This window comes from Amblyomma americanum, chromosome 5 (assembly GCF_052857255.1).
Source record: "Amblyomma americanum isolate KBUSLIRL-KWMA chromosome 5, ASM5285725v1, whole genome shotgun sequence".
NCBI classification, from domain to species: Eukaryota; Metazoa; Arthropoda; class Arachnida; order Ixodida; family Ixodidae; genus Amblyomma; species Amblyomma americanum.
In genome coordinates, this window is record NC_135501.1 from 22,575,133 (window position 1) to 22,592,883 (window position 17,751).

At 51.7% G+C, this 17,751-nt stretch overlaps 2 protein-coding genes across 6 annotated transcripts in view; both read left to right on the forward strand.

Annotated features, from left to right (window-relative positions):
- The window catches only part of LOC144132323 (uncharacterized), a 229,274-nt gene that overhangs the window by 84,721 nt on the left and 126,802 nt on the right, over positions 1 to 17,751 (forward strand). The gene's annotated exons all lie outside the window — the stretch shown is intronic.
- On the forward strand, positions 4,500 to 7,079 carry LOC144132316 (uncharacterized). Its single transcript, XM_077664636.1, has one exon. The coding sequence runs from the start codon at positions 4,523 to 4,525 to the stop codon at positions 7,046 to 7,048; it is 2,526 nt and encodes an 841-aa protein (XP_077520762.1). The 5' UTR covers positions 4,500 to 4,522; the 3' UTR covers positions 7,049 to 7,079.

Here is a 17,751-nt window from a genome sequence, read left to right on the forward strand (position 1 = left end):
GAGTAGTTCACTGTTTGTATTTATACGCTTTTCGTTCTTCAATAAAAAACCAGTTGATAGTCAGCGCCTGTTTGTGCTAGTCCTTCGTCTTGTGTCCCATTCGTGTTGCGCTGAGAGTGAAATGAACACTTACCAACTCCCCCAAATTTCCGCCTTGCTGAACGTTATTTCTAGTACATTGGGCTCTAACTTCTGTAGTAGTTTTGATCTATCTAACCCCTCCGTCTTAGTGTCCCTGTTTGCCATTTGCGTGTGTAGGGCCAGGGTCCTTTCTTGGCACATTAGACATGCCTCTTGTCCCCAAGAAGTGCTAGCCGTGGGCGGGTTCTTTGAGCCTTCAAGCAGTCACACGAGAAGGTTGTGCAAGATATAAAAGTCCGAGTTGTGGCGGCAGGCGCGAATCTTCAAGGACCAGCTAAGGGTGGCCTGCAAGCGTGAACGGGATTTTCGGGAGTGGTGTGCAACTTCTGAAAGCGTCACGGAATTCATATGGAACGCTGTTCGGCCAACACTGCCTAAAAGGAAACAGGCTAACGTTGGACAAGGAAGGTTCATCGACCTCAGCGACCAGGAGATACCGGAAAGACACAAAAAGGTGTTGCGGATGGGACCGAAGCTCGCCTTTGAGCCACGTCTGAGGCCCGCAGAGAAGGTGGCGTGTTCGAGGAACATTGTTCGCTTGGCACCAGAGGACATGCGCCCCCGTTGCACCGTGGATTGCGTAGACGTGCTGGAGAGAACCCATGGTAAGCAGCGGAACAGCGGGAGCATGAACAATGCCATTGAATTCCTGGCTGGAAGCAGTCTGAAGTTGCTGACAGCTGGAGGGATGCTTTGTAGTCCTTCCAGCGGGGGCCTTTGACGAGAAAGCGCCCGAAGCCCTGCAGAAGAACTTCAGACAGGTTGCCTTCAAAGCTTCGAAGGTGAAAGGGCAGGCAGTGCAACTTCTAAGAGGCCACAACTTGAACAAGCCTGGCTGAAGCAGCCAACAAGTCAACTGGTCAGCAGCTCGGAGTCTTTTTCACCCCTAAGACGCACAAGCCAGGCTATCCTTTTCGTTCCATCGTCTCTGAATGGGGGACTTGGCAGCATGTCGTGTCAGGGTATCCTCAGAGGCAACTGGCTTCTTTGTGCATTCCGGACCCGTTTGTGATTCCCAATTCGGACTTGCTGGTCGATTTTCTCAAAACGGATAACCCCGGTAACTGCATGTTTTTCAGCATTGACGTGGTGGACCTTTATTATTCCTTGCCACATTGTGAACTCATGGAAGCTGTGAAGATGTGCATAACAAAGGACAATGATGAAAGTGCTTTTATTGATGGGTGCGGTGTCTCGGTTAACAGTTTTTTAGAAATCTTGTCCTTCTATCTATCTGCAACAGTGGTTGATTGGGAGGGAAAGGCTTTTGTACAAGCGTCGGGGGTTTGCATAGGCTCTAGGGTGGCACCTGTGTTAGCCGACATCTTTTTAAGCAGGGTTGATAGGGAAATTGAAAAGGCATTGGATGGGGTAGTTGTCAGAATCTTTCGGTATGTCGACGATTACTTGGTGTTCACCCGAACAGGCAGTTTGCCTAGAAGTCTGGTCGACGTTCTGAAGACTTTTAAGGAATGCGGACGTGCACTGTAAAAAAAATGCTCCGCAGTACAGAGAAACCCGCTGGTAATGCGTTGCCAGGGGGTTTTCCGCAACATTAGGTACGGACTAAATGTCAGAAACAGAGACTCCGTATGACGACTCACATTTTTGGTAACGGAAAGTTACGCCATGCTATGCACGAGACCGAAATCGTTTTTTCATAACGAATGCTTCTGCTTTGTTCGTATTGGAGTTTCCGCAATGTGTATGCATACGTCCTCCGTTCACTCAGAAGTCATTTCATCTAGAGCGGAAATTCTGAATTGTAATTATGTACTTTCTGTAGTACATGAATATGCATCTTCATATAGCTTCTGCCCACAATGTTCACTGCAGATATAGCCGTCCAGGTGCCGAAGAAATAAGTATTATGTACAAGGCTTTCCTTTACGCAAATTATGTATTGCATACGTATAAAGAATGCAGCTTAGAATGAAAGAGTGGTAAGTGTTTGGGTGTGTACAAGTACATACGTTTTGTTTTCATGGCAAACTACACACATTGTACATCTGCATATTGATACGGGAATAAAAGAAGAGGCGGAAAGCGAGCGCGAGCGGCGAGCGCGCGGCTCTAGCACGAGGGAGATAGAACGAGAAAGCTTGGCCGCCGCCGGTGGTGCTTCGCCGGCTCTCCTCCATACTGCTGCTATATTTCTCTGGGCGGGCCCGTGGCCACCCCGTGGCATCCCACACCGTAACATTTTGGTGGCAGCGGTGGGATCATGCCGCTCACCCGCTCCCAGAGTCAAGCACCCGACGTGCCAGACGACAGGAGTCCACCACCAGCCGATAGCGCCGACGACGCGGCGGCCGGCGCCGCTAGACCTAGGCGCTCGGAGGGGCTCGGCTCTTCGCAGCAGCCGGACGCCGGTGTTGAGCGCCTCCTGGATACAGTCACCCAACGGATGGACGCATGGGAGGCCCGTCTGACTGCCCAGGCTGGGGAGATGGAAGCTCTCCGGCGCGAACTCCGTCGCCTGGTGCCAGCCGAGCCGAGCACAGGTCAGGTGCCTTTGGGCGTCCCCGCCGCCGCTGTTTACGGCTCTGCCGTCGCTGGGCCTGCGGTCGTGGCCGCCAATGGCGTGCTCGGCGCGGGTGCGTCCTCGCCGCAGTGTTCGTTGGACGTTGTGGAATTGCCCACATTTGACGGCACCATCTCGTGGGATGCTTACCGCATCCAGCTGGACGGTATTGCGGCGGCGAGAGGCTGGGACGAGCAAATGAAGGCATGGATGCTCGTTGCAAAACTGAGGGGCCGCGCCACCGAGCTGCTGCAGAACGTGCCGCCCGACCAGCTGGGCTCTTACACTGTTCTGGCGGGCCTCCTCGCCGACCACTATGGTGCCTCAGGTCAACCCCGTGTGCAGTACCACCGCCTGCGAGCCCGCCGTCAAGAGCCCGGGGAGACGTACCAGGACCTCGCCGCCGCCATTGAGCGCCTAGCTCTGCAGTCGCTGCCGGGAGCGCCTCAGAACGCCGTGGCCCTGGTCGGCACCGAGGCGTTTGTCGACGCCATCCGACTCCCCGAGGTGCAGCGCTTGGTCCGCTCTGGCCGTCCTGATTCCGTCCGCGCCGCCATGGCGCTCGCCATCGAGGCGGAATTGACTTTGCTGGCCACGCGGGGGTCGCCACCGTCTGCCGAGCGCAGCGTCCGGGTGCAGGCTCCTCGGTCCGCAGCCCCAACTGCGGCCTCTATCTGACGCCTGCGTAACGACGTCCGCATGACCTGCTTCCGCTGCGGCCTGCGGGGACACTACGCGAGGGACTGTGCCGGCCCTCCAACGTCGGGAAACGATTTGGCGGAACGGTGCCCCCGGAGTTCCGCCAAGTCCGTCCCCACACTCCTTCGTTCTCCGCGTCCCCTCCTTTCGTCGGCTCCGATTACCACTGATGCTCCTTACGTGCTCGTCGACGTCGCCCTGCTTGACCGGCACGTAAAGGCCTTGGTTGACACTGGAGCGGCTGTCAATGTACTGCACAAATCGTTTGTTGCTAACGCGCCCCACCTGCTTCTGCCAGCCTCCAAAACCCGGCTCTTAGCTTTTAACGGCACCCCTGTGGATCAAGTCGGACGTGTCGTCGTCAACCTGACAGCACTCGGAAATACCATCTCCACCGAGTTTGTTGTCGCAGACAGCCCTATTTGGCCAGTGGTCCTCGGGTGCGGGTGGTGCCAGCAAGCCGGAGTCGTCCTTAATTTTACTAGAACCAAACCACGGGCGAGCCGAACTCTCTGTGGGCCGGGCTGGCTTAGCCGGGTTTCCAGCCTCGGTGTCGCCCTGTGGCAGTCCCTGGTGTCGGCGACCAAGCGTGCCTCAGCATCTCTGCGTGACCTCGCGACGAAGTGGCCGTGTCGAGTCAAGCCGTTCGACGTCACTACCATGACTGTGGCGTCCGCCGTGACCCTGCCACCGGGTGCGGCAACGTGGGTGTATGCCAAGCTTGACAGTCCGGTCACAGCAGACGTGCTGTTCGAACCCATCCGGTGTTCAGCTCCAGCCCGTCAGATGACCTCCCCTCGAAGCCTTCTGCCTGTGCTCAAAGGAGAGGCCCACGTATTTATACTCAACATCAGCAGCGTACCTCTCGTGCTGACTCCCGGCACGCAATTGGGTACAGCCTCAGTTTTGGACCCCGGGTCACCAGTGGCGTCTCTGCAACCTGAAGCCCCGCCTCGCCACCCTCCAGTGCCGGCGATCCTATCATGGGAAGAATTTAACTTTGGACCGCAGGGAAGAAGACGAAGAGAAGCGCTAGTTACCACGAGGCGGCGCTGCGAAGAAGCAGAAGGAGCAGATTTTTGCGACGAGGGTTGTCGACTCCGGTCCTCCGCTTTCACACAGTGCCGCCACTGACAGGTTGGTCGCCCAACGACGGGAATGTCCAGCGTGGACCCCGCGAAGCCCAAGAAGCGCTCCAAGAAGAATGCGCCGCGCAAGAGGAAGAAGACCTCCAGGCCCGCGACCCCCCAACAAGAGCTGGAAACACCGCCCGCAGACCAAGAAACACAGTCACCTGATTGTGAAACACCAGCAAGTTCAGGATTCACGTCACCCATGCTCAACCCTGAAATCAGCATCGAGGAGCAGGCCCACTCTCCTGAGGAGCCCGAGACTGGGGGCGACAAAGTGAAAGCGCCGGACAGCGAGGGGGCCAAAGGCATTGCCAAGGATGTCGCCAGGATTGATACCACCATCGTGCCAGAGAAGAACGCGCGCAGCCGAGCCGAGCCAGAAAACAAGCCGCAAGAAGAGCGCACCCAGTCCAGCGGGGGTGCTGTTTCGCCGGGACAGTACGGGCCTGCGCTTGTGGCATTGCTTTCCATTGGAGGAAAAACCGTGGAACTGATTTCCCCAGAACGCCGAAGAAGCTCTAGCGGACAACACAACTATAGGTCAGACGATGCTGCCCTGGTGTTCCGCCGTCAGTCGGTGCTGCTCATCGTGGCCGCGTCTGCAGTGTGCTCTATCATCCTCACACTGGTGGTCATCAAGCTCCTGCACACCGACGAGATGATCGACCTCGCCTGTGTCAGCAACGTGTGCCGCCAGGTGGCCGCGTACTTGGAGAGCGTGGTGGACCCCAGCGTGAGCCCGTGCGACGACTTCTACCGGCACGTTTGCGGCCACTGGCAGCGGACGTCCCCGCCGCTCCGCTCCTTCATGGCGGAAGTCGCGCACAACTTCAGCGAGACCCGCCACGCCGCCCTGGTGCGAGAGCGCCAAGGAGGCGCAGCCGAACGAGCCGCCTCGCTGCTCTACCGCTCCTGCCTGGACTTCTACGGACGCCCGGCCGACCTCGTAGCAGCCGCGACTTCGCTGTTCAAGGAACTGGACATATCCCCGCAAACCTGGATGAAAGAGACTGCTCCAGAGGCGTTCTTTGCTGACATTCTTCGCCTCTCCTTCGTCTACCGCTTCCATTCGCTCTTAAAGATCACTTCCCGGACAACAAGAAACGAGACCCACTACATCATAGACAGGCCGCCCTCTTTCGCGCAGCGCACTGGCGCAGACCACGCTAACGTAGACACCCTTAGGCAGTACCTCCGGAGCCTATTGGTTGCCGCAGCACACGAAAACGTGACCAGCAGCGTGCTTGAGCAGGTTGCCATCCTGGACAGCGAGAGATCGCGAAACACGTCGACAGAGGCGCCGAGACAAGGAAAGTTAGAAGAACTGACCTGCGGAAGCCTGTCCGGGCCGACATGGGTCGACGTCTTGGCACAGCTCCGGGTAGCGCCAGACGTCGCTTTCGTAGAAGCGCGTCAGTTCGGCGCCATCTGCAAAGACCTGACGCTCGTCCTCGTCGAGACGACTTCGGCAGCGAGGCCTCTGTACTTGATGGCTCTACTCCTGGCCCACGTCGTGAGGTACGACCACAAGCTTTCAGAGCCGGAAGGTGGACTGCGGGTGCTATGCCTCAAGGAGACGTCGACGGTTTTCGGGAGCGCCTGGCTTCCGCTCCTCACGCGTCTGCTGTCAGTGTCCGAAGAGTCGCAGTGGGAGATAGACGGCTACTTTGGCTCCATGCAGAAGGGAGCCAAGGAGCAGGTCCTCGCGAGAGAGTGGATGACGCGCGAAGACAGGATGGTCTTGGCGAACAAGCTGGACACGGTCGGGATGGCTTTGTTTCCGCCCGGAACAGCCTTGGGCGACCACTGGGAGCTCTGCTTCCAGCGCAATGCCAGCCTGGTCCTGACGGCCACGGACTTCGTCCGGAACAAGGTGGTCCTGCAGACCAGGAACGACGATGGAGTCTCTTGCGAGAACACACTGGACGCCGACTGGACTCGCCACCAGGATTTGCTCCAGGGCGCATCTCTAGTCGTTGACAGCGCGTCAACTACGCTGATCGTACCGCACGCTTTCGGTGTACCCCCTCTGTTCTATCCAGGTCTGGAGGAGAAATACATCAATCTAGCCGTCCTCGGAATCGCAATGGCACAACATATTCTCGGAGTCGCGTCTTCGGTGGCTGAGTTCAACGACAGTGCTGACGCCAGAGGATATCCGTGGAGCCAGGAGACAATGGCTAGGTACAAGCGCATACAGAACTGCTACGCTAGCCTGTCCCCGCCTTTCCACGGGCAGCTGCTGGGCTTCCAGTTCGACGGGGCCTTTCTGGCACCGGACGCCTTCGAGCTGAGCTATTCGGAGAAGTCCCGGCTGGACCCGCCCTCCGTGGCTACCTCGCCCCAACGCGCCCGCGCCACGAGCGCCCTCTTCTTCAAGCGCGCCTGCCTGCCTCTGTGCAAGGCGCGGGACGCACCCGGCGAGCTGGAAGAGGTGACGCTGCACGCCGCCTGTCTGCTGGGCGTGTCCAACGTGCCCCGGTTCTACGACGTCTTCGAGTGCCAGGACAGCGACCGCATGGGCTCCATACGGGAATGCCTGGGGCACTGAGGACTCCGCCTTCGCCGCTCCCCTATTCATTTTTTTTATTCACTGCCAGGTTCCGAACAGAATTAGTACATGAGGGGAATGGGTTTACAAGGAAGTCGATGAACAGAACGAGAAAGCTTGGCCGCCGCCGGTCGTGCTTCGCCGGCTCTCCTCCGTACTGCTGCTATATTTCTCTGGGCGGGCCCGTGGCCACCCCGTGGAACACTCCGCTTCTGCGTTGACAATCGGAAGCTAAATGCTATTACTAATTGCGACGTGTACCCGCTGCCTCGCCTCGACGATGTGCTTGACCGCCTGAAGGGGGCCCGTTATTTTTCCACGCTAGATCTGCTCTCGGGCTACTGGCAGGTGCCTGTTCACCCCGATGATGCGGAAAAGACTGCTTTCGTGACTCCCGACGGCCTTTACCAGTTCAACCGTATGCCCTTCGGTCTCTCGAACGCTCCAGCCACCTTCCAGCGTCTCATGGACCGAGTCTTAGGCCATTTGAAGTGGACTATGGCGTTGGTCTACCTGGATGACGTAATTGTCTACGCGGCTACATTTGAAGAACACCAGAGACGCCTCAAACTCGTCCTCGATGCCCTTACCTCTGCTAGGCTTCGCTTAAAACCAAAAAAATGTTTCTTCGGTTTCGCGGAGGTGACGTACTTGGGTCACGTTGTGAGCCGGCATGGCATCCGTCCCGACCCTGAAAAGCTAAAAGCGCTTACAGCTTACGAAGCTCCCACCACCGCCAAGGAGCTCAAAAGTTTCCTTGGATTTGCTTCGTATTTCCGTCGTTTCATTCCGGACTTTGCCAAGCGCAGTGCTCCATTGACCGCCCTGCTGAAGAAGAATGCACCGTGGAGTTGGACGCAGGCCCAACAGCTCGCGTTTCTTGACGTCAAGCACGCCCTCCTCGAGCCTCCTACATTGGCCCATTACGACGAATCGGCCCCCATCGTCCTCCACACGGATGCCAGCCAAGATGGGCTCGGCGCTGTCCTCCTGCAAGAAGACGAGTCTGGTGACCACAAAGTCCTAGCTTATGCCAGCTGCCAGCTTTCCGACGTTGAGCGCCGCCGCCACTCTTCAGAACTCGAGTGCCTCGCCGTTGTCTGGGCCGTCGAGAAGTTCCGTCCCTACCTGTATGGCCGTCACTTCACCATAGTCACGGACAATAGCGCTCTCACTTGGCTGCAGTCCGCCAAACATTTGAATGCCAAGATTGCACGCTGGTCCCTGCAACTTCAAGAGTACAATTTCACAATAGTGCATCGGCGCGGCTCTGCCCATCAAGATGCCGATTTCCTTTCTCGCCACCCTTGTTCCGTGACGGCTTTGACGGACCTGAAGACTGCACAAACGCAAGATCCCGCCATTGCTGCCATAATCCACTCCCTTGGCACCGCCGCCGGCGCAGGCCTCCGCCAACTACGCCGGGTCTATCGAATGAAGGACGACCTCTTGTGTCATGTGAAGCGGCTCCGTGGTCGACCACCCGTCTGGTTGCCAGTTGTGCCGGCAACACTGCGGTCGCAAATCTTGCGCGGCTTACACGACGCTCCCACGGCTGGTCACCTTGGTCGCGGCAAGACCTACGCACGAGTGTCGGAGCGGTTTTGGTGGCCTAATATGTCCAGAGATGTCAAGGAACACGTGGCGTCCTGCCAGACATGCCAGTACAGAAAACCGTCCACAGGTGTAACCAAGCCACCCCCGCAGGCTTTTTCGCCACCAAGTTCACCTTTCGAGCTGGTTGGACTGGATCATTTGGGCCCGTTTCCGAAGACGCGTGCCGGCAACCGGTATGTCCTGGTTGCGATCGACTACTTCTCCAAGTGGGTCGAAGCACTGCCCGTTCCAGACACGTCGTCCGCTCATGCCGTCGCGTTTGTGGAACAGCATCTCGTTCTTCGGCACGGTGTTCCCCGGCGCCTCATCACGGACCGTGGGAGCTGCTTTATGTCCCATGAATTCGAGCGAGCCCTCCGCTCCTTCGGCATTGCGCATTCCACTACATCCGTCAATCATCCGCAGTGCAATGGCCTCGTGGAGCGTGTTAACCGTACCCTCACGGATATACTCGCATCCTACGTCGCTCCGTCCCACACAAACTGGGATCGTTTTGTTTCTGCTGCAGCTTTTGCAGTCAACACTGCAGCGCAAGAAACAACGCATGTGATGCCGTTCTCAGTCGTCTTTGGCAGAACGCCCTCCATCCCTCTCGACGCGCAGTTGGGCCTTCCCCATCCTACTGCGTCACCAACTGAATCTGCTCAACGACTTCATTCCGCCCGCCTCGACGCCCAGCGCAACCTCCTCACGGCTCACGCGCGTGTGCAAGCGGCCAACGCGGCAGCACCACCACATCCCCCCTTCCGGCCCGGTGACTTGGTCCTCGTTCGCCGCACCATCCGTGCGACTGGCCGTGCCGCAAAGCTCTTGCCCCGATACCGCGGCCCTTACCGTGTCGTTGCCCGACTCGGCCCCGTGACATACCGCCTCGAAGACCTGCCAGAGCATCGACCATGCGGTGTGCACCACATTTTCCCAGAGCATGTTTCAAACATGAAGCGATATGTCTACGGCGCCTGCGGTGACTCCGACTTAGCTACCGGGTCCTCATCAGTGCCGTCGTCGCCTGCTGGCTCCATGCCTTCCCCACGCAATGCAGTCCCATAAACGGATCGCCGCTCAATATGTATAAAACTCCCTGAAGTTAGCCTAACCGGTGTGGGACCTTCTTCGGCGACTGCAGACACCTTCGCCCAGCTCACACACTTCGAATTCAACGAAGAGTGTGACCGTTTCCTATCTGCGAGCCCACATTGCATCGCCCCAGGAAACCCTGCATCAAAGCACGGCCTGACTTCTCCGCCCCCCCCCCCTTACCCCCCCCCCACCCCCCCCCCCCCCGGTGGAAAGGTGATACGGGAATAAAAGAAGAGGCGGAGAGCGAGCGCGAGCGGCGAGCGCGCGGCTCTAGCACGAGGGAGATAGAAGAAGAAAGCTTGGCCGCCGCCGGTCGTGCTTCGCCGGCTCTCCTCCGTACTGCTGCTATATTTCTCTGGGCGGGCCCGTGGCCACCCCGTGGCATCCCACACCGTAACAATATATCTGTTGGATCCATCTGAAAAGCATAAAAAAATCCTCATTTAGTAGTCCCACAACACCAAATATAAATTTCACAAATACATTTCAACCATACGCTATTGAACAATCGGCTTTCGTAGAAGCTTGCAAAAGCCATTCACTGAGAACCAACCCGTTATAATTTATTGCCCAAAATTCATTTCTCATAACAGTAAAAACCACAGGTCCAGAAAGAAGCAGACAAAATGCGCTTTCCCAGGTGGCACTGTGACCATGAAAGTCTTTACGGTTGTCTGTCATTTTGTGCAAATAGAAAGTAGCTCAGGACAGGCGCCAGATACAATTCAGTGCAGGTGCCTTTCTGTACATAGTACTCAATGCACAACTTAGCGAGCAAGGAACATTGGTAACATCTGAAAAAGGCCGGACGCTTGCCGAGTTTATCATCCATCTAATTTGTTATAGGCAAGACAAGACGAAGCGAAAGCCCCGCACCCAGTTTATATCCAGTTCCCGGGTCGAAAAACGCAGTAACATCGACAAGTTCACTTCGAAGTGAGAGGCTCTACTTCAGAGCGTGCCGCCATGTTGGCTGTCGAGCATCTGCTGCGTACACTGTGTGCTATATGTTTGACGTCACCGTCTGGTTTCTTCGACCCTTTTCGCTGCATCCGAACCGCCACTTCCGCTTCCGACGTTTTGACCAATCAGGTGTGCCCGTTGCGGCAGATTATGGCGCTTTTTATTATGACACAAACTTGGAATACGGCCCCAGGAAGCGCACTTCCCCCAAACCGCATGTTTTCACTCATAGTTTTCATTATCTCAGCACGTGCAAGGAAATGTACTAATATCTGATGTCAGTGAAAATGCAGTCACACGTACCGGTTGGAGCTAACTAAGGCATTCCAATATCTCTGCAGTGTGCCTCATGAGGAACGGATGCTCAAGTTTTCAAAAAGGGCTCTTTGCAGAAATTTAACCAAAGGCCATTGCCATGTGAATCTTTTCAAAATGATGACCCAGAAAGATGAAGTGTCTTCATGTGTCTGATGCAAAAGAAGGATGAAGGCATGAGTCTTTCTGCTTCTTGAACAGCCGTGATACGTTTTTTACTGGTACTGCTTGGCGCAGCTTCAGTCTCCTTCTTGACATTTTGTGAAATAATTAAATATCGGCGAAAGATCTCGCTAGCAAACATTTTGACACTAATGGAGAAGCAAAGAGACCCATGTCCTAGGCCTTTTTTTGTAACACTAAAGGAAGGCTCGCCTTTTAGGGTCATTGATTACGAAGAGGTCCATGTGGCAACAAACTGAGAGAATTTCTGCAAGGGCTCTGTGTTCTGATGCCTGAGAATTTCTCATGAGGTGCCCTGTAGATATATCACGACAATTCAGTGAGCTGTTACCGGCCCTGTGAGTGCACTGTCACTTGACATCAAGGGTATGTACTTTTCCTCTCCACATGCAGCAATGATGTATATGTCAAGCGAAAGCATAAAAGATTTCTAAGTGCAATTCCAGATTGCTTGTGAAGGAAAACACAAGAGTCTCGCCATGCTCAGCTGTTACCTTTGCTTCCTGCTCGAATTCTACAGTGAGTACTACGTGATGACAGAAGGTGTCTGCATCAGCTCATATTTAACACCCGTCCTGTGCGACCTCCATCTTGTATTACATGACAGGCAACTTTATAACACCCTTCAAGCAAAGAGTGTCATCAGAGTCGGTGTGTCCTGTCAGCTTCCTGGTCCTGTGGTTTGTGCTGTGTTTTCTACTCTTAAATTATTTACTGCCTTCATTCTCCACTCCATGAAGCCTGAATGTGCTACACTGGGCTGCTCCACGTGTCGTGGAGCAGCCCAGTGGCCATTCTTTTTTCATACATTGGAGGCACTCAGCTCAAAAGCCATGCTTACTATATTCACATCATTAATAATCATTAATAAGACACATCATTAATAACCAATTCTCACAGTGGTATCTGGTGCAAGAATATCTAAATACTACTCAATTTTTGCTTAAGTTTTCAGATACACTCTTAGATTAAAAACATAATTCGGCTACATAAGCAAAAACACAGCACCAAGGTACTCACCAATTGCTTGAAGCACTGTACGCAAGTTCTCGTGCCATCATGAATACAGCACACTGTCCACGTCTTTATCATGCCATGTCACCCCAGTACTTCGGTAGCAAAATTTTCCTCTAAAAAAAGAGTAGTTTTGTTTATGTTAGACTGGTCATATTTATTTTACTATATACTATGTACTAAAAAATACCAATGATACCAAAAATACCAAAAATACCAAGACTAAAAAATACCAATGATCATCACGCTTTGAATTATGTCATATATGATCACCAAATTTGGTGTAAATAATATGTTCTTAGAAATTCTGATTGAAATAAATCTGACAAAATATTATTTCAGAAAATGTGGCACAAGGAAGAAGGACACTAGCTAGATAACCTGGACGAATGTTTTCAGTTGCATGCAGCCATCGGCACCATTGCACACAAAATGTACAATACAGTGGGTTTTACCTTTCCGAATGGAATTTCATGCTGCAAACATTTAAGTAAAAAAATTTCAACCTTCCATTCTGCATAAAGGAAAGAAAATTAGTCTGGTTTTTTTCACAAGCCTCTGCAAGTACACAATTCAGTGAATCTACTCTACAAGTACTTGAATCTATCAGCACGAGACAGGAACGAGAAAGGAAACAAAACAGGCACTGACTTGCAACTGAAGTTTATTGAAGTGAACAGGGAGTATATAGAAAAGCCAAACACCACAAACTACACAATTACACATAAGCTACATCACAACATAAGTAAAATATTGCCCTTAACATTCCTCTCATCTAGACAGTCCAACCCGCTGCGTGTTAACGCTATGGGCAGCACACTCACACATTCGTCACCGAGTCATAGGACGTGTCTAGCCTCGATAATTTTCCGGTTAATCTTCTCTGAATGTAGTGCCAAAATGCGTGTTGCCGAAAGGACTGGCTAGCAGCCTTCACATCCCTTGTAATGTGCAGATAAGTTACAACCCCTACCAATATCCAAATACCTCTTGTGCTCCTGTAGGCTTACATTGATACACATTCCAGTTTCACCAACATAAACCCAAACACATGACAATGGTATCCGACACACCACATACATTTTGCAAGGCACATATATGTTGCCATGCTTCACTCGACACATGTGCTTTTCCCTAATGAAATATACAAAATTATTAACAATTTTACAGATTGCACACAACTTATTAGGGGCCGACAACACCATTTTTACGTCATACCTTCTGGCCACAGTTTTCAAATTTTGCAACATTCTATGTATGTACAGTAACACAGTCAGTCTTTTGGCATCTCACTGGCTGGCCCCGGCCTGATCATGCCAGTCCCTGCGAAGGGGTTTCAGCTTTAACATGCTAAAGGGAAGAATGGCGCAGCATCAAGTAACGAGGGCAGCAGGACAGCGCACCCACGCACAAGTGCCAACCCTGGAGCAGATACAGAATCCAAGAGCGCGTGCTTGACATTCAGCGTTGGCAGTCAAGGAAACGAGGAAACACGGATTTGAACGCTAAAGATTGAACGAGCCTGATCCTTGGCTGCCAGCGCTGAATGTCAAGTATTCGCCCTTGGATTCTGTATCCGCTCCAAGGTTGGCACTTGTGCATGGGTGTGCTCTCCTGTTGTCCTCGTTACTTGATGCTGCGCCATTCTTACCTTTAGCATGTCTGACCAACTTGCCCAATCTTATATGCTCAGCTTTAACAATTTATCGCAAGCTCCTGCAATAGCATGGTTGGGAAATCATGCTTTCATTAGCCTTAAAATCTTCTCTTGGAAACCAGTTGTCACGCTGTGAAAGCATGGCTTCACCAATACTGAGCCTAGACTTGACGACGCAGTGCTATCTTACACTAGCTTAGAATCGTTCGACCAACAGTCAAGTAGCTGCTTAACACTCCTGGGTGAATATCGCTAAGACACATGGCATGTGCAGAACATCAAGGTAAGGTTCAGAAACCGCAACTCTTTTTGTTTGGACATTTTCTCCAAGGTAAACTTAAGACAAAGGCCTTGCTGCTTAAACAACTTCACAATATATACAGGTCCCACACTATCGCAACCTTTGTAAAAGACCAGAAAATCATAGACGTAGCGAAAGATTTCCCCCCAGCCCATGCAATTTCTTGGCAATAATTCCATCCACCCTGCTTAAGAGAACATTGCTTAGCACATGGGCAACCTTTGAATCGATACATTTAGCGGACTTTTGAACATATGCCGCACTGCCATACTCCACAAACATGCTCTTCACTTCAAATAAAAGGAGGCAAGTGCCAAAAAAGACATGTTACACACCCGTTCCTAAACACAAGCTCATCGTTGTGCTTCGATATACACATTCATAAGCTTTTCACAAGATCTTCATACGGGATAGAAAAAATAGTTCTACATCGACACTAATCACAAGACAATCCGCTGGATTGTCATTTATAAGATACTCAACCACACTGCGAATTGAGTACAAGAAATGGATCTTCATGACTCGAAGTAGACAGATGCTTTTGCAAATAACCAGAGACAATTTTGCATGAACCCTTTTCTGAAATTTATCTGAAGAGCATGTTATTGAATAGCATTTATTTGAAGAGCATGTTTGTAGAGGAGCGCAGTGTGGTATGTGTTCTAAAGTCTCGAATGTGTAGTGGTTCGAAGGTTGGCCTTGTGCTAAGCGATATTTTCTTGAGTAGGGCGGATAGAATAATCGTCCAGAACGTGCATGGCTGGGGGAAAAATCTTTTGCTACGTCGATGATTTTCTGGTCTTTTATAAAGGTTGTGATAGTTCGGGACCTGTACATATTCTCAAGTTGTTTAAGGAGCAAGGCCTTTATCTCAGGTTTACCTTGGAGCAAATGTCCCAAGAAAAAGAGCTGTGGTTTCTGGCCCTTACCTTGATGTTCTGCACATTTCATGAGTGCTGGCGAGTGTTAAGCTGCTACCTGGCTACATGTCGACCATTCCAAGCTAGCGAAAGATAGCATTGCACTTTCTAGCTTGGGCTCAGAATTGATGAAATTATGCTTTCACAGCATGACGACTAGTTTCCAAGAGCAGATTTTAAGGTTAACGAATGCAGGATTTCCCAACCTTGTTACTGCAAGAGCATATGATAAATTGTTAAAGAAGCTGAGACAGTTTCGCGGTGACTGGCACAATCAGGCTGGGGCCAGCCAGCGAGATGCCAAAAGACCAGTTGTGTTACCGTATGTACATAGATTGTCGCACAATTTGAAAAATGTGGCCAGAAGGTATGATATAAAAGTGGGTTTCTCGGCCCCTAATAAGTTGTCTAAAGTATGTAAAATTTTAAGAATAATTTTGTGAATGTGGCTCGAGAAAAGTACACGTGTAGAGTGAAATGTATATGTACCTTGTAAAGTGAATGTGGTATCATATTATTATCTTGTGGTCTTGTTTACGTAGGTGCAACTGGAAGGTGTATGAATGTAAGACTACAGGAACGCAAGAGGGTAGGGTCGTGAGTCAGCGCCTGCCTTGTCTCCTTTCTCGTCCCTGTCTTTCGCGCTGGTAGATTCACCGCGATGGCTCAGTCATAACTCTGCGGTAATTTCTGTGGTCCTTTTTCATGAAAAAGTCAGTCATGCTGTTGAGAAAGTGTTTGATAGGCAAAAAGGTATAAATTTGTCAAAAGTAAGATTGAAAGGAAAAAAGTTGTGCATCTCCTTGAATTTAACCCGCTTAGCTCAGTCCGTAGAAAAGGCCAGTGATCTAAGTCTTAACATGTTCTTTTCCGCTAAGACACACAAAATGGAATGTCCCTTAAGAATTATCGTTTCGGAAGCGCGCACCTGGCAAAAACCAGTCTCTGACTTCCTACAGAAATGTCTAAAACAGCTAGTTGTTGATGACCCTTTCATGATAAAAAATTCAGTAAATGTAATTGATTTTCTAAAGCAAAGCGATGGAAAGAACATATTTGCCTTCTCGGTCGATGTCAAAGACCTTTACTATTCTTTTCCGCAAAAAGGATTATTGCAGTGCGTTGAAAGATGTATTGAGAACGCTGGCCCCATTGCTTTCCAGAATTCAGTGGGAGTGAGTGTTGGGGGTTTTTTGGAGCTATTAAGTACCATAGCCTCCTTTATACTTTCTGTGCCTGTCAACGCGCCGCGCGAACCATACAGCGGCGCCGTCGGGTAAAGTTGCGCGGCGCTGCCGCTCCCGCTGCTGAGGGCGCCACTGACGTAGGTGTCGAGGCGCACTGGTGCGAATGCCGGCGCGAGGATGGGAGCGCTGTTATTTGCTCGCGGGATAACTGCTACTAAGCATGAATCGTACAAACTCGTTATATTTACTCGTAAAGCAGACATCCTCTAAGCATAACAAGTGATCACGTTAGTTGTTAGCCAGTAACACCAACGCTATGACATGTTATGTGAGGCAGTTTCAAGATACGTGGGCATGGCTCGAAAAACTACATGACTGCTCCGCTAGCGTAAGTGGTTATAGTACAGTTACAATGCTAGTCTACGCTGCGCTAAAACAAAACTTAAGAAGAAAGGCACCAACATTTATTTACACATTTCACAACAGCCGCTGTGCTACAAGAGTAGCTACTTTTACAGCTTCATTACCTTTCGTGAGAGTGGCTTCTGCCGAAACAGCGGCTTATACAAATCATTCTTGTCTGTTATCGAACAGGCGTAGTTCACCAGCAGCGGTCTGATGAATCTAGTTGCCACAAGTAGAGAAAAATGTTCACGGTGACTGCTGTCACTGAAAGGGCACTTCAGCAGCCTTGATTTACAGATGGCTGGAACAGCTGCATCTGTCAGGTTCTTCAGTGGATTTTCAAGTCGTGGGTTTTCTTTTAAGCTTGTCTCCACAAACAGCCGCAGCGTGTCTAAGACATAGAGTAATTCGTCAGATGGGTAAAGCAGCCCACCACGGTCCTGTTCTCGCGTGAACTGCTCGAGTGGGTTACCAGTAGGTGGCTTGGTTGTGAGTAAACAGCACTGCTCACATTCCATATGTTCACTTATCACACGAGCAATGTAGCCACCTACATAGAACGTGGCCGACAGCTGCAATGTAGGTAGAGAAGCAGGGACATGCTGCACGTCTAAGCGTCCCAAGATTTCCAAAGCAGCCTTTGGAAGCTCATCGATCCTCCCAAGTGCACATAGCCCTGCAGTCCTAAGTCCAGTGCTGTGGTGACTCTCATGATATAGCACGTTGCTGTGTTCAGATGTCGCGGCAATTCCCGTCTTCAAGACTTTTTCTAGTCCTTAGAGTACTGACCGCACGTCAAGTTGGTCGTTGCATCCCAGTGACCGCCTCAGGGTTCCAAACAGCGCTACAATCGGGTCACTGCTGAATTTCCGCGTTAGTACAAAACAGAACTTCTCCTCAGCTAACAGATAGCGAATGCAGCATGCAGTCGAGTATGTTGTGAGCAGAAGGGCCTCGTACGTTTCGGCTGTGAAAAAGGCACGAGGATAAGTTGCATCTTTCTTCAGTTGGTCGATATATAGCGGAAATGTAACTTCCAGCCATTCCAGCCTAGAATCATT